The following is a 24,670-nucleotide window of genomic DNA, read 5'->3' as shown; positions in this document are numbered from 1 at the left end:
TATGTGGACTGAAGAAATTTTGCCTTTTTATTAAATTCAACCCTTTGTTATAAGGAAGTAACATGCTTAAAGTATTCCTAAGTGAAAGCACCCTCTGTCTTCTGAGACAGAAATTATAGTCTTTAAGGTCCTGTTCAATTAGGGAATTGAAAATTCTGCTCACTTAGTTATGAGTCGATAGGAAAAGTCATATTGTTATTCAACTCTCTCAATATTTCCATATTACTCATAGTCATTTTGGAACTTCATTGGGAAAAGAGGAAAAACTGCTTCCATAAAATGTTGTATACTCTTTCTCAGACACCTATTTCTATACATACAGATATACTTGTGAAATATTTTTTTTTTTGGTTTTAGGGGATCTTGGTTCCCTTGTGAATCTGTAAAAAATCTTCTCCAAAGTCTTCATTCCCTCTAAGAGGTTAGAATATGTGGCTGAGAATTGTCACTCAGCTTCTGAGGCAACACCCCCATGGGTATAGATAAAAGGACAAGTAGACAAGGTCCATTTAGTTGTTCAAAGGCAAAGCTATACCTTGCATAGAGATAGTAATCCATTGTGTTCTTTAAATCTCCAAAGAAAAAAAAACATAGAAAAATCCCTTTGACAATATTAATCAATATCTCCTTGCCCTTGTAGCAGGGAAGTTTTCCCTAAGGTCTTTCCATTTCGTTTTATTACATACTACCCTATGGAAATAAGTAATAGTGGCTCAATGCTACTTAATATTTTTTTCTTATGGATGACATTACCTCTCATAATAAAAGAACCAGAAATAAACTAACTGCTAATTAGTTTTGGAATGGCTCAACAATTGTCATACATTAATGGAATATTACTTAGCTATAAGAAACAATAAATATGAAGAGCAGAGAGAAAATCAGAAAGACATACTACTACATGCAAAATAAAGAAAATAGAACCTGGAAGAATAATATGCATGATAATTATAATTGTATCAACAGAAAAAAATTAAAATAAATACTGTGCAATTATAATGACTGGATGACTTAGAAGAATAGATGAGAAAATAGACTTTCTTCTCTTCTTTGCAAAGATGGGACATTTTAGTGCAGAACATGCAATTATTATCATTCGTTTGATGTGGTAGTTTGTTGAACTGTTTTTCTTTTTCATTGCTATATTTTCATTCCTACAAGATATTTCTCTATAGATAGAGGAAGAAGATGATATGTATTTAAAGATATCATTAGCTCCTTTCTACCATCTATTAACTGTGTGAAATAGCTCCTTTCTCAAAATAGGCAAAAAGAGAATTGTGTGGATGGAGTATTCTCTAGGAAGTGTGAAGCCCTAAGTTTGAATATTAATTCTGTTACTATATGTGAAGACATGGAAAAATAATTAAATTGAGTTACTTAGATCCACTGAGTGTGGCAATGCACACTACTACTGAGGACTTTAAAGTTAGTGGATTGTAAGAGCTCAGGAGTTCAAATCTTCTATGTATTAAGCTGATTCAGTGATTGTACTAAATCTGGCCCCAAAACTATGAAGCACAGGGAGGTGGAGAAGGCAGGACTAAAGGGTTCCTAAGAGAGGGAAAATCAACCAAAATCAGAAATAGAGAGTCAAAGCTCCGATGCTGATCATTAATGAAATAAGGTCTGAATGTAGCTCCTCAACTTCCAGTCTGGATGAGATAAGGAGACAGTCTCAAAAAAATAAACACATTTATAAACAAATAAACAAACTTCTATTCAATTCTTTAAGCATTAAGCCTTTTCTTTTGGATGAAAATATTTCTAAAATCAATTACACACTTCTCTGATTTATTAAATTGAACATTCTAAAAAAAATATAACCTCTTTTTTAATGACTCAAGGGCATAGCTATAGTGAAAATAAAGCAAGGAAGTGGCAAGCTTTCATTAAACATCTTCTATGTGACAAATACTATGCCAAGCACTGAAGGTATAAGGATAAAAATATAACAGAAAAAAGTATATGCACATGTAAGGAAATAGAAAATAGATATAAAGTTAATACAAGGTTATTTTGAAAGTGGAGGAGACACAAGGAACCAAGGAGGGAAGAGGAAAGAGATCAAGAAAGCCTCTCATATAGGAGATTTTGCTGTTGTTTAATCATTTCAGTTGTGTCCAATTTTTCCTGACCCCACTTATTCTTGGCAAAGACACTGCAATGATTTGCAATTTCCTTCTCCAGCTCATTTCACACATGAGGAAACTGGGGCAAACATGGTTAAGTAACTTGCCCATGGTCATACAACTAGTAAGTGTCTGAAACCGAATTTGAATTCAGGTCTTCCTGACTCATGGCCCTTTGCTGTACCCGCTGCTCCATCTAGTTGCCAGATAGGAGGTATACTGAAATTAAATTATTAAGAGCTGGTTTAAACCAGCTCTTAATTCAATAAGCCTGGCATTTCTTAAAAGAGATTACTTATTGAAATCAGTTTACTGCTTATGTGCTATGAGACATCAAACCCAAAATCATGAATCTTCATCTGTCCCTAGAAAATAGAAATACTTTGGTGACACATGGTCATATAAGAGTATATATTTTTTTTCATCACAGGGAAGACAAGCTGTAGTCTTAGATGTTAAGCAAAGAGAAGATCTTAAAGCTTGGGGCAGACATCAGACCTTATTCAAATCCTATACCTGCTACACATTCAGACACAGGGATGACTCATTCAGCAGCTCGTTAACAAAACCACTGCCGGAGATGTCAGGGCATCCGTGATTAAAAGTCTGTAAATGCCAGTCTGGTGGGTACAGTGTTATGCTCCAAAGATCTGGACAATGCCTGGGAGACTGTGGATTTCTGTCTTTGGCACTTATCAGCCACTTCTGCTGTCACAAACAATCAGAAGTGATTCCCTAACATAAGCAGCCGCTGCAGAGCTGCTCTTTCAGACCCTAATAAAAAACCATAACTTCCCTTTTCAGTTCTTACTCCAATTTGGGTTCCAGAGCTATTTCAAACACCTTCATTCCCCACCTCCTATTCAATACAGAACAACAGTCTCCTTGAGGACTCTTATCTGATCAATATTTGAAAATTCAGGTGACAAACTAGACTCTGGGGCTTGAAGTGGCCAGGCAATGTTTCTCACATGCCAGTTTTCAGACCCCAGTTGAAATCTCTGAGGAGACTGAAATATCCTCTCTTCCAATCCTACATTCGTTTTCCCAATCTAGTTATAGGCTGTTTCATCAGAGTGCAGGAGTTACATTTCTCTGGTGTGGCACTTAGAAGTCAAAGCCATATATATCTTTGACAATCCAAACCCCCATTGTGAACATATGCTTGTCAAGCTAGTGGAAAGGAATTCTGACACACACTTACCTGCTAGCAACCTGCAGTAGGCCAAAAATCATTTCTGGAATGCAGCTTGAACCATTCTGCTTTCTCTGTGACTCAAATCTCCCTTTGTGATAGTCTGTCTTTTGACTGATTGTCAAATTGGCCTACTTAAAGCACAGACCTGACTAAGTTATCCTCCTCCTAATCAATAAACTCCAGTTTCAAATGTAATAGATGGGGTAAGCCACTGGGCCTGGAATCAAAAGAACCTAGGTTCAAATCTGGCCTCAGACCTTTAGTAGCTATTTAACTCTAGGCAAATCACTTAATTTCTGTGTTTGACTCCGTTTCCTCAACTATAAAATGAGAATAATAATAATAATAATAATAACAATAGCATATTACCAATATCTCAGGACTATTATAAATATCAAATGAAATGATATTTGTAGATTCACAGTGTCTGGCATATAGTAGGTGCTATATGAATGCATTTGGATAACTAGATGGCATAGTGAATAAAGTTGATGCAAATTGTGTCTCCCTTGACTTTTGAGGATGAAATTTTCCTCTGACAAAGACTCACCCTTCAGGGCAGTTTTGAGGTTTCATTCAGTTGGAAATCTTGGCAGGGAGTAGTTGCACCCTTTATTGAGTAGCTGCACCCTCTATTGAGTTAAAGATTAGCCCAGGACCACTCCCAGTAGCTCAAATTTAGGTGGTCTCATTCAGTTGGAGATCTGGACCTGATATTGAGTGGCTTGAAACTCCAAAATAAGTACTCTCTTTTCAACTGGAAATCTAGGCCTGGGAGCATTGAATTTCAATCAATAGAAGCCCCAGCCTCAGACTTCGTATAAAAAGATAATTTGGAACTCCAAATCTTTGCAGAAGTCCAAAGTAGGATTATGCTTTGCCAAGAAGCTCTCTTCTTGGCACAGCTGCCTTCCAGGACTCTTACCCACTGTGAAGATACCTTCTTTTCAGTGTTAACCTTTGCCATTTTCCCTGACAGGACCTTTTGCCACTAAGAAATCTGTCTTCCTAGCAAAGCTGACTTCTCAGTGCCAATAAAAATCCCTTTTGTCATTCAGACTTTTTGGGTTCACACATTCTTTCATGTTGGACCTGTGCACCAACCAGAGGGAATTTTTACCCCCTCAGTTCTCTACCACTAGAACCACATCAAAGTGACCAATCTAGAGTGAGGAATATTATAGTTCAAATCTAGTCTCAGATGCTTACTGGCTCTGTGATCCTAGCTAAGTCAATTAATCCTATTTGATTCAGTTTCTGTAAAGGGCTAGAACTGAGCAAATGCATTTGGATAATGGAGCACGTGAGACTAATTGCCAATTGGATGGTTCTCTATTAACTTGTTTGAAGGTTGACCCACCCCAGTAGTTCTGTGCTGACTTGATTGGTGGGACAAAGAGGGGGAACTGACGTGTGTGGGAGGAGGAGGAGGAAATTGAGGCATTCTCTTGTGGCGGTTGAGAGAGGAAGGTGGTGTGGAGATTACTAGATATAATCCCCTGATGGTGACCTCAAGAGACCAAGAATAAAGATTTTTGGTGATCCTGACTCCGGCTGATTTCCGGGAAGACAGAGTTCCAGCATTTGGTGTCCAACGTGGGCCAGGCACCCTACTTCCACTGAAGTCCTCCAGGAGGACTAACCAGGAGATTAGGTGAATATTTTAATAGACAAATAAGGAACTTACCTTGTTAAGGGCTAAACCAGCAATCTTTTATAGCTGAAATGGGGCAGATGTTAGCTATAAACATTCCTTCAACCTCAGCTGACCCTGCTCCAACCCCAGCTCCAGCCTCACCCAGGAGTGGTGCTATAGAGAGTATAATTAAGATAATTGAGAAGTGTTTACTTGTAATCTGGCTACAGATTGATAAACTCTTGGGCACATTAAAACGCACGTCCCCTTGGTTCTTAGAGGAAGAAAAATTAAATATAGATAATTGGATAGTGGGACTTCAACTGAAAGAATTTTATACAAAAAATGGGCTTTGTTCAATTTCCCCAGAGGTATTGTATATATACAACGTAGTTCAATTAGACTTAAACTGTGGAGCAAGTTGTAGGAGAAGGAAAAGTTTTAAAAATGAATAGAGGAAGAAGTGTGAGGAAAAGAAGAAAGATAAAGATATCGCCCAAGGGCAAGGGGATTCAAATGAGGAATTCGGGTGTGATGACTCTGATTCCCTTGAAGAAGCTTCAATCCCGCCTAGAGAGCAGATTATTGACCGCCTCACATCAACTCCACCTTCAGGAATGGAGGGAGGAGGAGTAGTGGGAGGGGCGGTGATATCATCAGCACCTCCCCCCCAGCAATCACCAACTCCTATAACTAGATTACAGAAAGAGATTTTTGAAGCTGCTAAAAATGGAAAAGAAATAGATAATGATTTCAAACTTCAAATTTTTCCTGTGATTCAACGGTATAATTCTGCAGGCCAGGAAAGTAGAAGGTACACTACTTTTGATATGAATATCCTTAAAGACTTGAAAAAAGCTTGCACTCTCTATGGGGCTACACCAGCTTATGTTAAGATGTTACTATTAAGGATTATTTCTATTCTATCCCTCTAGATAAGGAGGATATGAAAAGATTTGCCTTTTCAGTGCCCAGCGTTAACTTAGCTGAGCCTTATAAAAGATATGAATGGACAGTTTTGCCACAGGGAATGAAAAACAGCCCTACTATGTGTCAAATGTATGTTGCTGCTGCTTTTACTCCAGTAATAAAAGCATTTCCAAAAGTAATGTTATTGCATTACATGGATGATATATTGGGATATGCACCTGAGGAACAAATGTTAGAAGCATGTCTACAAAAAACCATTGAAACACTAAGGAATTATAAATTGCACATAGCTTCAGAAAAGATTCAAAGACATGCTCCTTTTCAATATTTAGAATATGAAGTATATCCTAAGGTGCTTACAGTACAGAAACTCTCCTTAAGAACAGAGAAGCTAAACCCCTTAAATGACTTCCAGAAATTGATAGGAAATATCCAATGGATGCGTCCCGTGCTAGGCTTGACTACCTGTCAAATGCAACCATTATATGACATTTTAAGGGGAGACAGTGCTTTAAATTCACCATGCCAGCTTACAAAAGAAGCTCAAGAGGCTTTGAGACAAGTTGAACTGGCTTTATCCAATGTGGTTGAAAGAGTCATTCAAAAACCCTTGGAAATATCAGTTTTTGCTACACAAGAGGCACCCACAGCAGTCCTTCATCAAGGAGACAGTGTGATAGAGTGGGTGAACCTCCCAGCACAAACAGAACAAAGCCTTACTCCTTACCCAGTGCTTGCGGCTAGAATTTTATTAAAGGCCATTAAGTGAGCAGTACAATTACCTGGGATAAGACCTGGCAAGATATATACCTTTTATACTAATGCACACGTTAATGTGTTCTGTGAAACCATCCCAGAGTGGCAAATTTTATTAGCCACGGCTCCAAATTTTACACATGGGTCTCCATTAAAGATAACCAGACTGTTACATAATTGGCGATGGATTCTTGAAGAAAAGGTTTCTAAAGTTCCTCTTAAAGGACCAACTATCTTTACAGGTGCATCCAAACATAATATTTGTTTCTATATACTCTCATGACTTAACTATAAAGAGAGTAATCAGAACTCATTTTCAGTCCACTCAGCAGAATGAATTGTATGCAATCATTCTAGCTCTTGCTTATTATCCAGGAGACATAAATATAATATCTGATTCAGCCTATTCAGTAGGTATGGTACAAAAAATTGCCACAGGCCAAATAAAATTTGTAGCCTCCAATATATATATCAGCTCTTTAAGGAACTTCAAGAGCAAGTGAGAAAGCATTCAGGTAAGATTTATATTTTGCATGTCCACTTCCATAGTAGACTTCCAGGTCCTATTTTTGATGGTAATTCAAAGGTAGATAGCCTTCTAACCATGCTGGCCAGTACTCCTTTATTTCAAGAAGCCCAAGAATCTCATTCTAGATATCATCAGGCTGCCCGAGCTTTACGTTTACAATTTATGTTTAAAAGAGAAGAAGCTAGGAGCATAATAAAAGCCTGTACAGCTTGCCTTCCTTTCCATGCTCCTACACTCCCTCCAGGGAAGAACCCTCGTGGTTTGAGACCTAATGAAATTTGGCAAATGGATGTGACCTATTATAAATCTTTTGGTCATCTATCTTTTATCCATGTCATGGTATATACCTTTTCAGGATTCACATTTGCAATGTCAGCAGCAAAAGAGACAGTCACTGAATTCCTTATACAAGCATTTGCAATTATGGGTATGCCACAAGCAATAAAAACAGACAATGGGCCTGCATATATGTCTAAACATTTTGTACACTTTTGTGCACAGTATAAGATTTTACATACCACTGGCATACCATTTAATCCTCAAGGGCAGCCAATAGTAGAGAGAAGAAACAGAGATATTAAGACACTCCTCCAAAAACAAAAGAAAGGGGGATCCACGGGTAACTTCTAAATTTAGTTCTCTATACCATTAATTTTTAAATTTTTGACAAAGATGCACTGGCTCCGGCAGACAGGTTTTATAACCCACCAGAAGGATAGTGTCTAGTGCGAGCAGCTCCACTGTCTTTAGATAATCTCCAGGTGATGTGGAGAGACCCAGAAAGTGGTGAATGGAAGAGACCAGATAGGTTAACTGCCTGGAGGAGAGGGTTTGCTTGCATCTCCACAGATGGAGAAGGAATCAGATGGGTGCCAACGAGCTGTATTTGCCTTGTCCATCTGAGAGATACGGAGCAGACTCTTGAAACGAAGGAGAAGACCCAAGAAACATCAGGTGGTTCCATTGCTGACTGTGCCCACCACTGAAAGAACCTGGCAGTTATGGCGTTTGACTCATGGACATCAAAAATTGTAGAACTTGAAAGCCCTCAGGAATCATTGGATTCTCTGAGGCATCATAAGATTGTTGAGGGACTTCAAAAACCTGTAGGGATCACTGGATTCCCTAACATATAAAAAGATTGATGCAGGACTTCAAAAACTTGTGGGGATCATTGGATTCCCTAACACATGAAGCAATGGACAATAGATTGGTTTTGGACTATCTCTTGGTTGCTGAAGAAGGCATACGTGTGACTGATGTTTACAAGTTTCCTCATCAGTAAATTAAGATAAAGAAGGAAATGGCAAACCATTCCTTTCTTTGCCAAGAAAATACCAAATGGAAGTATGAAGAATCAGACAACTAAAAATGACCAAATAACAAAAATATAAATGTCTATTTCTTTCTTCCACTATATGACATGTAACAAATATAAAATAAATATAGCTACAGGATAAAATATAAAATCTTTTGGTTTTTATGTACCTGTAGCCTGTAATCTGGCCCCTTCCTATCTCCTCCTAGGCTTCTTAAATTTTATTGCCTTATGGGTGCCCTGACATTCAGTGTCATTATCTTTCTTTTTGTTTTCTGGTACAACATAGTCTATCTCCCAGCTACTACAGCTACTCTCTCTCTCTCTCTCTCTCTCTCTCTCTCTCTCTCTCTCTCTCTGTATGTATGTGTGTATGTGTCCTCTGTGTGTGTATGTATCCTCTGTGTATGTATATGTGTATCTGTCTGTCTGTTTATCTCTCTTTCCTCATCTCTACGTCCTGGTTTCTTCACTTCTTTCTAGTCTCAGCTAAAATCCCATCTTCTGCAAGAAGTATTTTCCAATCTCCCTTAATGCTACTTACCTTCCCTCAGTGATTACCTCCAAATTATTTCTGTATATATCTTCTTTATACATAGTTCTTTGCATACTATCTCCCCAATAAATCCAAAGATGGATTTGTTTTGTTTTGTTTGTTAAAAGGACACAGGGAGATGCTTTTTTGTGTGTTCCCAGGTCTCAAGTGTCAGGCACATAGTAGGCACTTGATAAATGCTTCTTGAATTGACAACTATTTATCCCCTTAAAATGTTGGTAGTGAGCAGAAGTAGAATTCCAGATCTTAAGTGTACTTAAGAGTTCATTATAACAACAGCCTAGAAGGGATTTTGCTAGGTCAACTCAGGTATTCTCAAACTTACACTGTGTGTCTGTTTTAAATTTATAGTACTTATCTGTTTGTACCACTACCTCAAAATGATTGTTTTTCTTCACAAAGACTTGTTCATCTGATTACATATTCATCTGAACAAAAAAGAGCTAAAAGTAGCCAAGTGAGCCTCAGGGCTGGAGTTGGAGATACCCTGATCCAATCCAGATTCTAATTTTCAGACAGAATCATGCAAAATCCTTTTCTTCCTCTTCTCAAATAGACAAGTATCTATTTTGTTCAGCAAAACTTTCATAGGAGCACATTTCTTGAGCTTTTAAATGAACAAACAACTATTATTATTAGAAACATATTTTTCTTTATAGCTAAAGCAATCTGGTTATACTGCATTCTTCTTTCCAAAGAGAACAACTGAATTATTCATTAAACACAGTCCCTGACACTAAAGGAATTCTAGCCCTTAAATTTTTACTTTACTGATTGTACTATTTGAAGGTACCTAGGATTTCCTTCCTTAGATTTGAGCTCTTGTAAAACCCTACAGATTCTAATCTTGAACTCAGAATCATAGGACCCTAAATCAATGGTTCAAAAAGTGAGAGTTGGAAGGGACTTGAGGGGCCATCTAGTAGAATCTTTTATTTTACAAATGAATTAATGGAGAGGTTATGTGAACTCTAACATTAACACAAGAGTCAGATAACTCCCTGGATCCTTTGAAGTCAAATTCAGTGCTCTTTCTACTGAAAAGTTTGGACTGACTATTTTAGATTCTTGCATATTCTCCTTTGTTTTTTAGAACCCAAACAAACTGTGAGACTCCAAGTAACAGTGAGATTCTGTATCCTTTTTAATAAACCCAATTAGATCAAGTGAATATAATCCTTCTTCATGTCTTGAAAAAAACTAAAATAAACTCAGGGAAAAGTTAATCTAAATCCCTCCTACTTCAGCCCTAATATTTTTGCATTTGTTTAGTAATTTTCAAAAGTGAATATTGGTGACATGATCTTGCACCAAATAAATCCTCAAAAAACTTAAGATAAATATGAAATCAATCCTGAGTTTTTTTACCCTTTCTCCCTAATTTCTATTTAACTAAATTTTCTCTGGGTACCAGAATTGCTAGGGATAGAACTGAAAATAAGAATCAATTTGAAGAATAGTTTGCCCTAGACAGGTAGAGCCACTCAAGGAAAATGGCTATCCTTTCCCTATCTCCATCTCTCTAGTTTGGTCAATAATCTTCACCCATATAATAATGAACAGGAAAGAAGAAGAAAGTAAGAGGAAGGAGTTATAGTAGAGGAGTTATAGTAGTGGGGAGAAATGCCTCTGGTAAGGTATAGTATCCCATAAGAGCTACACAGAACCAGAGAGAATCAACAAAGGAGGGAAGTATGGAGGGAAGTATGCCTACCATTGCTCCTCCAGACATTGGAACCTTGGGAAAAGCCAAAATCACTCTGTTCCAGTTAAGATTCAGCTACATTTCTAAAATTTTCTGAATTAACAAATGATTCTGATGAGAAAGAGAAGGGGTCTAAAAAGGACCACAGAAATATTTCATTAACTAACATTTTTGTTTAGGACAGATGCAAAGACAGGAAATAATACGATAAATATAAAGAAGGCATTTTGGAAAGAATAGTTTTAGAAGAATGAAGTTCAGAATGAGATGAAAAGTGAAAAATAATGAAACTAGGATAGTGTAGTAATGTTGAAGCTAAACGAAGATCAAAGAATAGATAAAATCATTGCTCTGGGGAAATGGACGGATTATGACAGAAAATAAAAAAGAAGGCAAAACCTTATCTTTTTTTTTTTTTTTTTTTTTTTTTTTTTTTTTTTTTTTTTTCCCCACCAAGAAGAATAATATTTGGCCTAAAAAGGAGAATAATGTTTGGGCTAAAAAGGATATAAGAAATATGATTATTCTTGATTTGTAACCCAAAATAAAGTACCATTAAGAAGAAAGTCCTAATTGTTAACAATGAATCCAAGTGATTAGTGAGACCAGCTTTCTCAAAAAGTCTATGTGATAGAGTAGGTCAAACCTTAGGCCTAATTTACATGATCCCTATTCCCAGAGGTCTGCTGAGCCAGAAGATTAGGCCTTAGGCCCAGGTTGGGAGAAGTCAAATCATCTCTAGGCTTAGAGGTCTCTAAAGGTCTAGAGGTTTTCCTGACTTCTCAGAAAAAAGGGGGTGAAAATACCATGAAAGGAGGTAAGCATGCCCTCCCTGATGTCCCAGGAAGGGAGATGAAAACATCAAAGGAAAATGGAGAATAAAACCAGATTAGTGGGGTTCTGAAAGGTCTTGCTTGAAACAGGTATACATAAATATATCAACAAGGAGGTATTACATAACAAATAATATGAATCAACATGAAGAATTATACATGTCCATAAGTCCTAGAAATAGTCCAAAACCAATCTATTGTACATCACTTCGTGTGACAGAGAATCCAATGATTCCTGCAAGTTTTCAAGTTCTGCAACAGTCTTATTAACAATTTTTCATCTCAGGGAATCCAGTGATTCCTGCTGGTTTTGAAGTTCTGTAACAGTCTCATTATCAGCCATGCACTTTCAGTGTCAGATGTTTCTTAGGTCCTATTCTTTGCCTTGAGGTTTTTCTCTGTTTCTGTCTCTCTCCAATGGACAAGGCGAATACAGCTCATTGGCACCCATCTGATTCCTTCTCCATCTGTAGAGATACAAGCAAACCCTTTCTCCCAAGCAGTTAACCTATCTAATCCCTTCCATTCACTACTTTCTTGATCTCTCCACATCACCTGGCAATTACATTGGAGCTGCTCATACTGGACACTGCCCTTCTGTTGGGTTAAAAAGCCTGAATTCTCCCCAGTTGTAATCCCTTTCTTCCATAAGATTGCTTTTCTGCTGATTGATCATATCAGGGTACTAAACTTCTAAAGATTCTCTGGGTATAAACTCAGCTGCTATCATGCTCCACCTGTTTTCACTTGAGGTCTTGGAGCTAGGCCCCACTTCTTGTTTCCATGGGTCAATCTACAGTCTGAGGCCCAGTGGAAGCCCTTATTGCATTTTGTACATAGGATTTTGGGTTTTATTCTCTCACCCTGTCCTCTCTATGTCTGTGTCTGTATTGAGCTTTCAGATGCCTTACTTTACCACACTGAAATCATTGACGAGTCTCTCTGGAAGTCCCTTGCTAAGAGGGACCCCATCTTCCCATATTCTGCATCATAGCCTGGATATAAAAAGCATTTGTGCCCACTGTGGCACAGCATCTTATGATTTCCTCTAAAGGAGCATCCTTGTGTAGTACCAGAATAATTCTTCTACAAACCTCATTAGCATTTTCTTTAGCAAGTTGTTTGATCATTATTCCTGTTGCTGAATTTTCACCAATCATTCATATGACAGCTGTTGCAGATGTCCCACAAAATCAGCAAAGGGTTCATTTGGACCTTGTTCTATTTTCGTGAAGGCTTCCCCTCTATCTTGTTTTCCTGGGAGGGTGCCCCAAACTTTGATAGCAACAGCAGCAATTTGCTCATATGCTATCAAAGGGTAATTAATCTGTGCTGAAGTGTCTGCATACTGACCTTTACCTGCTACTTGGTCAAAGGTGATTTGTATATTAACTCCAGTTTGCCTACTTCATTGGGCTTGTATCCTACATTGTTTACTATACTCCAAAAGCCACAACAAGTTTTGTCCATGTTCTAAACATGTCTTTGCTATATATTTCTAATGAATAGGGGTTAAAATTGCATAAGCCAAATTCTCTAATACCATTAACATAAGATGATGTAGCCCCATGAAGAGTGCAACCCTTTTTCAAATCCTTGATTTTTTTCCAGATCAAAAGGAGTACATCTTCTCCTTTGTTGACCTGAAGAATCAAATTCTTCAATAACAGGGTATGCATTTATCAAATCAGATATATCCCATCCTTCTTTTTTAGCTTTAACTAGTGCTTTTTATAATCTTGTCATAGGCTGCTTTATAGGTGGTGCTGATTGTCTCACTACCCCTTCCCTCCTCCTTCTCCTTCCACCCATGAAGGTTAATTGATGGGGTAGGTCAGGGATTGAGGAATGCCCTAATATCTCCTACTGTGAAGCACCACACTCATTAATTTCATCAGAATTGTATTTAGCTCCATTCTTGTCTAATTCTTCATCCTTTTTCAGCTAGTTTGTCAGTATGCTCTCCCTCCTGCACTTTCTTCTTTTTCTTTATTCTATAACTTATATGATTTCCTAAAGCCAATTGTATTAATTTATATGTATAAAATGTTTCTTTAGGAATTAAATCAGTACCATCATCATTGTAATATTCACTTAATTGTTCTCCTACTAATTTCCACTTCTCTGGATCTAATTCTTTTTCCTTAGAGAACCAAGGAGATGTGTATTGTAATGTTTCTAAAAGTAGAATGATCTGCACCCAAGTTACAATCAAGCCTTGATTTTTTATTAGTCTAACAATGCTTTCCACAAATTTTCCTTGAGGTGGAAAAGACTCCTTTCTAAATATGTGTCCCATTTCAGCTGAAACACTACCCTTTATAAACTTTCCTTCTTGTCTTTTTTTGTATTTACTCTAATTTCTGGATCACAGACACTTTTCCACTGAAATCAGGATCAGAGGCTTTTCCACTGAATTCAAGATTGTGTCAGGATCATGAACTTAAATTCTTAGTCCCTGTTCAGGTGCCGAAATGTAATGTTCTTGTTTGGTTTTCCGGAGGTCTTGTGACCAGTCTTTGTTTCAGTTCAGTAATCACCACAAGAATAGCCAGGTGTTAAAGTCCAAATCCTTTATTATCTCCTTCACAGTCTAGTTTCCTTGCCTGGGGCCCAGGCTAGCTTTCTTAAAGACCTTCTGGAGTCTTGGTTTCAGTGGAGAAACAAAGTAAGAGAGCCCTGCCACCACAGTGGTATGAGATGGGATGAATGAATCTCTCTGAGTCCCAGGGCTTGTGCTTCAGCCTCCAGCCACCACAAATGTGGGCAATGGAATGAATCTGTTTCTCCGTCTACCCTGGCTTATATGCCCTATTCTAAGTATAAACCAATCATTATATCACTAGGAAACCATTATTTGTTGTAAGATTAAATCAATCATACTGAACTTAGAAAACTATTAATCACTATGCTAAACTAGATAACCATTGTCTTTATCAATTCCACTGAGGTAGCATCTCAGTGCTACTTTGTTTTAAATACAGAGTTAAGAATCCTTGTTTTAAGTACAGAGTTTTGGCCCATAATATAGCTAATAAGTTAAATTTAATAAGATGAATTTTTAAAATGATAAATATGAAATCCAATGCTTGGTTCCATTTTGTTGTTGGTGGTGATGGTGGTTTTGATCTACTTTAGAAGCCTGGATAGGCAAGGTGTAACTAGAAAACATTTTGTGTGAAGAAAAACCTGGAAATTTTAGTGTACTATGAGTATAATAAAAACCAACCATGTAACATGGGGAACCTGTGTATCCCCCCTCCCAAAAGTTAAGCTGATTTTAGGCAACATTAAGAAAGGACAATATCTAAATTGTTAGCACTACTGTCTATCTACCTATCTACCCAGGTTACTTATACCTTCGGAATCTAATGCTTAATGTGCAACAAGAAAGTGGTATTTACACACATATATTGTATCTAGGTTTTATTGTAACACATGTAAAATGTATGGGATTACCTGTCATCGGGGGGAGGGAATGGAAGGAGGGGGGGATAATTTGGAAAAATGAATACAAGGGATAATATTATTTTAAAAAATTACTCATGCATATATACTGTGAAAAAAAATTCTAAATAAAATAAAAAAATAAAATAAAAACCAAAAAAAAAAAAAAAAAAAGGACAATATCTTGAACATTGGAGGTGATCATTTTACTATGCTTTGTCTTAGGATCGCATCTAGAATACTGCATCCATTTCAATATTATGCCACATTTTAACAATTACCACATCAGGAGCTAAGTCAGAAAAGGAGGAATGGGGTTTTGGAGGGCTAGAAGTCAAGTTTTTGAAAAGTGAAGGAACTAGAGTCATTTAAAAAAGAAGCCTTGGAGGGGCAGGGGATTATTTGAAGGACTACTGAGGGGAGAAAAATTAAGCTTATTTTGGATTTTAAGGGTCTACTAAGTACCAGGCACCATACTAATTGAAGAACCAAAGAAAGACAAAAGACAATATTTGACCTTGAGATACACCTAGGAACAATGACTGAAAGTTGCAAAGAGATAGTTGGGGGCTAGAAATAAGGGGAAAATCTTTCTCATAATTCATTTTTCAAAACATATTTTTCTGATAGAAATTTTTTGGTGTTTTGTTCATATTATTGGTGAGTTCAAAAATATAAATTTATCTATTGACAAATATATTGAATATTGTATTTCTTTTAACATAAATTACTGAATATTTAATATTATATTTATTTTATTATAAATTACATGTTTTAAAGCAATAATAAATAGTGGCATGGTTGAGGAGGGGTAGTGAAATTTTGAATTGAGTTTTTAAGAAAGCCAAGGAAACTAAAAGGTAGGAAGTGGGGAAAGAGAGAGAGAGAGAGAAATTCAAGCATGAGAAACAGCCAGTGCCAAGACATGGTTATAAGGGATGGAATGATTTGCTCAAAGAACAGCAACTAGGCTTGTATAGATAGATTGTAGAGGTCACAGAGGGGAGTAAATTTTAAGATATCTAGAAGGACCAGGTTATGAGAGTTTTTAAATGACAGAGGTCTTGATATTTGATTGATTGTGGAGGTTACAGAAGAGCCATTGAGGCTCTTTCACCATGGAGTTAACATGGTCAGATTTACATTTCAGGAAAATTATTTTAGTAGCTTAATAGAGGTTCCTTTAGAGTGGAACAAAGAAAGGCAAGGAGACAATTTGGAATGATATTTCAATAGTTCAGGTGATAAGTGATGGGAGGAGAAGGAAAGAGATTTATACTAGAGATGTCATGAAGTTAGTAACTGAAATTTGGCAATGGATTAGATATATAGAGTAAATGAATGATCAATAATTATACCAAGATTGTGAATCTGGGTGACAAGGAAGTTGCTGTTGCCCTTAGTGGTCATAGGGAAGTTGGATAGAGAGGAGGATTCTATTTTTAACATGTTTAATTTTATATGCCCACATGACATCCATTTTGAAGTGTCTAAAAGGCAGCTGCTAATTTGAAAACTGAGACCAGATGGAGGGAAAAGAGATGAGGGCCAAGATTTTGAGGGGTAATAGGGATAAAGTTCTAGAAAAGAGGCAGAAGAGTGATCAGATAGATAGAAAGGGAATGAAGAGAGATTAGTGTCATGAAAACTTAAGCAAAAGAGAGTATCCAATAAGAAAAGTCATTAACATAACAAATACTACAGAGAAATAAAAAAGGATGAAAATTGAGAAAAGGTTATTTGATTTGGCAATGAAAACATCATTGGTAACTTTGGCAGCTGAAAATGAGATTAAAATTCATATTGCAAAATGTTTAGAAGCAAAGAAGAGAAATAGCAGCTCCTAGACTTTCACAAATAGTTTTGCTTAAAAGTTGAGTTAAAAGATGCTATCTAGCAAGGATGGTCAGATCAGATGAGCTTAAATTTCCTATCCCTGTGGACTGAAGAGAACAGACACACCATTCAATGACTGGATATTTTGCTAAATAATATATAAACCTGCATTTCTACAAACATTATTCAGTATCATCATCCACTTTAAGCTACAAGGTCAGGTTCACACAGTAAAAAACAAATAAATAAAAACCTGTCTTTTCTCAGCTTAAGAAAATCTTGTAATTTGGATTAAGAAGAATTGATTCAAATTATAACAATAAAATGGTATGACAAAGCAGAAGACCAACAAGATGGTGATTGCCCTTTTGAAGTAGCTTTTCTATCTTCAGATCCTCTTTTAAAAATTTGTTCATGATCTTAACATTTAAAAGTCAAAGTTAGTTGTTAGCTTATAAATTCTTTTGCAAGAAGATATATTTAAAGTGTCAAACTTTTCATTAAGGCATGAAAAGTAGTCTCAGAAATCTATGGCAATTTAAATGGGTTTGCTTCTTTCTAGGATTATAACTTGGGTGAACCAAATACTGATGTTTTTATTTATGAACTAGGAGACAGGAAACCGTCTATAACAGAAAACACTTATGTCAAGAGAAATAAATGATTCAAAGGAAGAAAATGTAGCAAGCAAGCCACTAGTTCTAAAAATCATTATAAATACAACTTAAATTTGATGTGGAAAAATTATTAAGGCAATAATAATTATGCAGATTTTCTTTTTCTGAAAAATAAATCTCAATAAATAAAAAGATATATTTCTAAGAATCAGTGCTCAAAGAAATTATATTTATAGTGCTCAACTTATGGGAAGTAATGAGAGATTAATATTTTTAGCAACAATTAAAGTAAAAAAAGGGAAGTTATACAGGAAAAATACAGCAGGAAACTATCAAAAACTAGTTTAAGTGAATTATAGAAAAAATTTCTTTAATAAATGTTTTTAATGGGAAACCATGATTCTCATGAAAATTGTCATTTAGTAGGCAAAATTTGGATCTTTATCTAAAATTATTACAGAATATTATAATATTCATTTATTTTATGAATAGGAATTTTTTTTTTTTTTTTTTTTTTTTTTTTTTTTTTTTTTTTTTGTGCTGCTGCCTATTACAATTAGAATTGTGCAAGAGTAGAATGGGCTGCTTTGGGAAATGTCTTAGTTTCTCCTATAATGAATGTCTTCACACAAAAAAGAGTGACAAAATCTCCAAAGATATTATAGAGTATGGATTCAATAATCTTTATTATATTTTTATAATTCTGTGATTTTGTGAATTGTGAAGTACTGAATTAAGTAACATAAATAATGTAGGATAAAATTTTGACCAGAGCTCATATCCTTTAGATACTTGTACATTTAGACTTCCCATCTATCTGCCCAATAACTTAATAACACAAGAAATGATCTAATAAGGTTAATGACCCATTGGGAAGGTAAAAGTAAACTTCTCTTAATGAGGCATTTGAAATTCTCTTCTCAGTGTGTAATGAGGCATTTTAAAGCATTGAGTGAGTTTGAAGCCTTAAAAACTGATTACCTTTAGAAAAGAAAAATGTCCACACTTAAAACATTACATCCAAAATTCTAAATGTTTTTTTCTAAATAGCTTCATATGAGATATAGCACATTAAAGCTGTCCTTTCCATTGCATTGAAACTATGCATCATTATAATTCCAATGGGGTTAAAGACAAACGTGTGCAAACACATGCATGAATGTATCATTTTTTTTAAATTCTAGTTTTTCTAAATATTTCTGTTAAAAATAAGAAGTGGTTGATTTTCCAAGTAGTAAATTCCTCTAAAGGGAAGTTTATCAATATGTTTTCCATTTATAGTTCACAAAAGATACATTACTCAAAGATGGGGAGCTCAATATTTTGTAAGAAATATCATTCAATTATTGGGCATCTGAAATTCTAAGAATTGTAAGAAAATTCTGCCTTTATGTCACACTAAGACCTGTTTTCTTATAAATTTTAGTGCTTCTTCAATGCTCTGTTGAGAACCCCTAAGTTCTCCCAAATGGCCATAACCTTTCCAGTATCTGAAGACAGTTACCATGTGCCCCTACAACTTGTCCCATGTAAACTAAGTGCTCTGAGCTCACTTAACTGTTCCTCTTACTATAGTATAGTATAGTATCTACCATAGTAGAAGGTATATTAGACTTATAAAGTTAGAGAATCTAATTTACTTCCTTTTCCCAAATTTATAGAATTTGAGAGTTGGAAAGGCTTTCAGCAGGAATGTAGTTCAATTAAGACATAAAAGAACACCTCATTTTACAACATCCTTCTTCCATCCATCTCCCCTTACTTAAATCCAATTCACTTGTTTGTCACACCATCATCTCCCCGATATCATGGTCCTCTTTAAGACCAGAGGATAAACAATGACAACAATATGTAGCAAGTCACTTTCTCTTTCTGAGCCTCAGTTCCTTCACCCATAAAATAACAGTATTAGGCTAGTTGACCTCTGCAATCTCTTCTTTATCTAATATCCCTTGGTTCCTTATGATATCATTTTAAGATTTCTTATAATCCTGAACATTTAAAGTATGAGGCAAAGGTGCACCAGGTATTTATATAGAGGAGTCTGGGAAGGGTCTGGATTTCTTCTTCAATGTGGCCCATCTCCTATCACATGCAATTCCCTCATCGACCTGTTGATAGGCTATTACAATCTTAGGCACCTTTCTATATCTCAAACCTCATAAGAGTGACTTTGGGAGAGATAATTTCCCCACTAGGGGTTCTTTATGCCAATAAAATCACAGATTTTAGTTTTTAAAAATGAATCCGTTTTTTTTTTAATTTGCAAGATTTTTAAAAATGCAAACTTCTATCAAGACAATTCACTTTTGTATTCATATGACAGTTAATTTTAAAATGAAAAAGTAGGACATTATATTTATTACTGACAATTTACTGTTAATTTTGGCCCATCATTCTAACAGTAAAGTCATCTTGAGCCCTGATTCTGTTATGTTATCCAGCCTAAAACTCTTCTGTAGCTTTGTACCATCTATGAATTTGATTGACATGTCTTTTTTCTCCACCATCAGCCAAATCATGGATAAAAATGTTGAACCATTTAGGGATCAAGGACAGAGCCCTACAAACCTTAGATACTTCCTTCCAGTTTAACAATAATCCCATAATCAGTATTCTTTGAGATAAAACAGTCATCCAGTCAGGAATCCAACTAATATTCATAAACATAGAAAATTCCTACATATTCAGTTTTCATAGGAAGAATGATCTCTGTGGATCTCTTGAAAACTGAGTTTAAATGTATATCATCATCTATAAAGCCTAAGGCAGTTATTCATGTACAAATTAAATACCCTCATCTCTTTATCATGCTAATTGTTTATTCTCCCTTGCAGTTTCTACAATTTCTGTCACACCAAATTCTCTACCCCTTGTATACCTCCACATCCTAAAACAGGCATAATTTCTCTCATGATCAGCTAAAGGTTGTATTTTTTTCAACCAGCATCCTGACTGCAACCAAAGGGCAACTAGCTCAGGGAAAAATAAAGGTGCTCCAGTAGAAAATCTTTTAAGTTGCTGATGGCGCTATCGACTCTAATGATTTCAAACTGTCTGCAATTGTATTGATTTTGTTTTTGAATGAAAGAAGGAATGATAACAGCTCTGGTAAGACAGACAGAATGTGGGCAGATGCTGTTCCCATTTCTATACACAGTTTCGCCAAGCCATTTTCCATCTTTCCGAACATAAAACAAAATGAAGACAAGTGTTATGGCTTATGCTACCAGCTACCCCAAAAGCAGAGGAGTTTATTGTATGCTCATTTCCTAGATAAAGTATTAAAACTACACTACCTAGATGAAAACACTCAGTGTTTCCAGAATGAAATTGATTTGCTGTTAAGATACCTTATAAAACACTCATAATTACCAAAACTACCACTGAAATAGCAGTTTGACTCTTTATATACAAATACCATCCTTATTACTCCTAATTCAGCAGAAACATCACACAACATCCTGTGTTTAAGTGTCTAAATACATGACTGTAGCAGCTTATGCTCTGTAAGGGCTCACTCTTCTAATGTGACTCATAAAGCCTCATTTCAAATACGGCAAGAAGAAAAGGCAAGTAAGCAAAAAAAAAAAAAAAAATAAATTTAATAAAGACAAGCAATGAACTCTCCTCTAGTAAATGCATCAAGATTTATTAGGTTAAAGGAACAAAGGCCTACCTTGGAAGATTTTGGTGGATCCATGATATTTAGCTTGGGAGGAGCAAGAAAATTTGATTTCCTTTCCATTACGTTGGGGGTTTTGGGGGGTCGAGGTGGTGGATGTAAGGCTAGGTTTTCATACCTCCTCATCATGTAATACTCTTCTTCACTGATTTCTTCTACAATGGTTCGTACTGGAAATGAGTCAATGACATCAACTGAATTGCTAACCAATTGGACAGACATACCCAAGCGACTAACAGGAATCTCCCAGCTCTCACTGGGATTAATAAGGTCACTGATGAGCAGATAAGAATCTGTGATCTCTTCCTCCAGCTGCAGCCCAGGTATGGCAGCCAAAATATCATCTTCAATAGAAAGGTCCCTCACAGAGACCTTGACATTGAAAGGCAAGCAAAACTGAGCACACAACTGAGAAAGCTGGTACTGTTTCTTGTCATGAATAACTTCTATGAAGCCACCTTCCATGTACAATGGTAAAAGAACAGGTTCATAGGCCTTTTTGAGGATTTTTTCACAAGCCAGAACACCCACTTCCTTTTTGATTCCCTTACACAGAACTTCACTGGTCTGTGAGCACTGAACTAAAAACTGGTCTCCCACAGACACAGATGACAGCTCCTCATAAGGGGAATCAAAGCCTTTTGTGGCTACCACATGGAGCTGCTCTTTATCACTCTTTACTATCTCCAGGTCATAGGCAGTAGGAAACTCTCGAGGCCTCCGCTTGAATTTACCTTTGTAGCTAGCTGGAATCAAGAAATGCCTTTTGGGGGAATCACTTCTAATCTCTGAAGCTAAGATTCTTGATGCCTGGTACTTTTTGTGGATGACAATGGTTTTCCCAGGTTTCAATAAGCCACTGGCCAATGGGTTTTCTTGAGGTCCTTCTATCACTTCAACTGCCATGGGGAATTCTTTGCTAGTTTTTTCAAAAAGATCTTCAGTAGATAGGAGCTGAAGGAAACACTTAGCATCATAGCAGTCAGTTACATCTTTAACTTCCACATCAAGGTCAGAGAGGATACGAACTATATCCTTTCGGACTGAAAAGGAAAAAGAAAAAAATGTTGTGTTTAAACTTGAGTTAGTAACATTTTTTTTGGGGGGGGGGGTAATGTATCATTAGAGTGCATTCCAATACCATACACACACATATAAAATGTATGTATAGATAATGTACATTCAAATATATGCATATATATACTCATACTTGTATATAAATATCATTCCTGAAAATTTCAAAATCCAATAATAATCTTGAACAAATCAATGAATCTTCCTGGGTCTCAATTTCCTTATTAGAAAAATAAAGGAATTAAACTAAATGGCCTCTGAAATCCCATGTAGTTCTAAATCCTTTGATCCTTTGGAAATATCAGTAAATTAAGTCCTCCAAAGTCCACCAAAAACTATTTTGTGGTGAAGAGGATCACTATAAAATCCTACAGTATAAGCATTTAAATGCAGAAAATGATCCCAGACAAATCTCAATTATATTTTCAATGTTCAGTTACTGTGTCATTCTGCTGTTGCTATGACTTTGAACCATACAATTTTGACATGAATATTGACAAAAGGGTCAAAAAAGACAGATCTTTACACTCTGAAGTCAATTTCATTCTAGATCCAATCATGGCCTTAGTTTGATCTTTCTTTTGCTATTTAACAGATATAGGTTTGAGTTTTCCCATGTATAAAATCCATGGGAAATTACATGTATTTTGAATTACATCAAGAAAGTTTTGGAAAAAGGCTACTTCCCTATAATATAATAATAATGTTGATGCTCTCTTACAAAGGTAACAATTTTGAGTTTTCCTAAAATAAATTAATAATAATATAATATTTTCTAACTCAAATTTTAATTATAATGTTATCTAACAAAAATAAAGGTATTGAGCAACCATCACGGCATATAATCTGAGTTATTTTCCCAGTATTGGTGAGAGGCATATATTAATTCATCTAAAATGCTTCACCCAGATTCTTGTAACCAGGGCACATTTATGAGAAATAACATTCTTAGTTTAAAGTTAGAGGCTGTGGCTTTACAACCAAGCAAGGCTAATATGGAAACCCTGATCTTGGCCTTCTTAACTCTATATTATAATGAAATGTACTCACGGGGCTAACATAGAGTAATCTCATTAATGCTATTAATGCCTTAAACAAAAATCTGGAACCAAGATAAGTCAAATTGTAATCTCCTAGGGTAGATAGCACAGTGAATAAAGACCTTGGCCTGGAGTCATGAAGACTCATCTTTATGAGTTCAAATTCAACCTCAGACAGTTACTAGTTGTGTGACCCTGAGGAAGTCATTTAATTCTGTTGTCCCAGCTTCCTTATCTGTAAAATTAACTGGAGAAGGAAATGGAAAATTACTCCAGTATCTTTGCCAAGAAAATTCCAAATGGGTTCACAGAGTTGAATGTGACTGAAAAGTGACTGAACAACAAAAAGAGACCTACCTCCCCCCAAATAGTAACACTATATGTGGCTTAAACTTTCAGGAAAGAGAAGCATTCAATATTTTCATACAGCAAATAATGTATGTGCTTATATACAAATATACATATACACGTATAGATATATAATAAATATATACATATATAATTAATGTGTGTGCATATACATATATGTGTGTATTACATAAACATACACCCACATATATATATATATATGTATATCAAATCAGGTATAGATTGCAAATATCACACATACATTGTATATATGTATAGAATTCAAATAATATGAATTTTATTTTAATTAATTCTCTAAGGATTTTTTTCTGATTCAAAATATAAATTGAAATGCAAGTAGATTCACTGGAAGAACACTTAATAAATATCTCTCTATAATGCTTAAATTCCCAGTTACTAATTTTTTTCTCATTTTTTTCCCTTTTGATCTGATTTTTCATGTGCAGAATGATAAATGTGAAAATATGTATAGAAGAATTGTGCATGTTTAGCACATATTGGATTGCTTGCTGTCTAGGGGAGGGATTGGGGGAAGGAAGGAGAAAAACTTGGAACTTGTAATTTTACAAGAGTGAATGTTGAAAACTATCTTTGTACATATTTTGAAAATTAAAACTTATTATTAAAAATTAAGTAAAAAAGAAAGAAAATAATTCTTGCTTTAGTGACGAGGAATTAGTATTTCTCAAGACAGCTTTGTCATAGTTGTCTAGCTAAACTTATAAAGTTATTTGTTATGTTGAATTAAAATTTACTTCTATTTATCTTTCAGCTGCTAGTCCAAGACACAGTCTTGGTTTCAACTCAATCTACTTTGTTGTTCAGTATGATCTGAAGCAAATTGTTTTACATTTCTGGTCCTCAATTCCTTCATTATGTCAAGAAGTAATTAGAATAATTACTAAGATCTTTTCCAATCCTAAACAGTAGGATTCTCAATAAGTCTTTCAGATATTGATAACAGTTATCATATCTTTTGTTCATCACTTCTCTAAACCAAATAATTCTT

General features: G+C 35.6%; 1 protein-coding gene across 1 annotated transcript in view; it reads right to left on the bottom strand.

Annotated features, from left to right (window-relative positions):
* Positions 1-24,670, bottom strand: part of THEMIS (thymocyte selection associated) — a 251,001-nt gene that overhangs the window by 132,334 nt on the left and 93,997 nt on the right. Inside the window, exon 4 of the mRNA XM_074265312.1 lies at positions 21,173-22,221. Coding sequence (XP_074121413.1) covers positions 21,173-22,221 — 1,049 coding nt within the window. The remainder of the gene's footprint in view (positions 1-21,172; positions 22,222-24,670) is intronic.

Source organism: Sminthopsis crassicaudata, chromosome 4 (assembly GCF_048593235.1).
Source record: "Sminthopsis crassicaudata isolate SCR6 chromosome 4, ASM4859323v1, whole genome shotgun sequence".
Classification (NCBI taxonomy): domain Eukaryota; kingdom Metazoa; phylum Chordata; class Mammalia; order Dasyuromorphia; family Dasyuridae; genus Sminthopsis; species Sminthopsis crassicaudata.
Note: the sequence above shows the minus strand (reverse complement) of the source record. Positions and strands in the feature narration are given on the sequence as shown.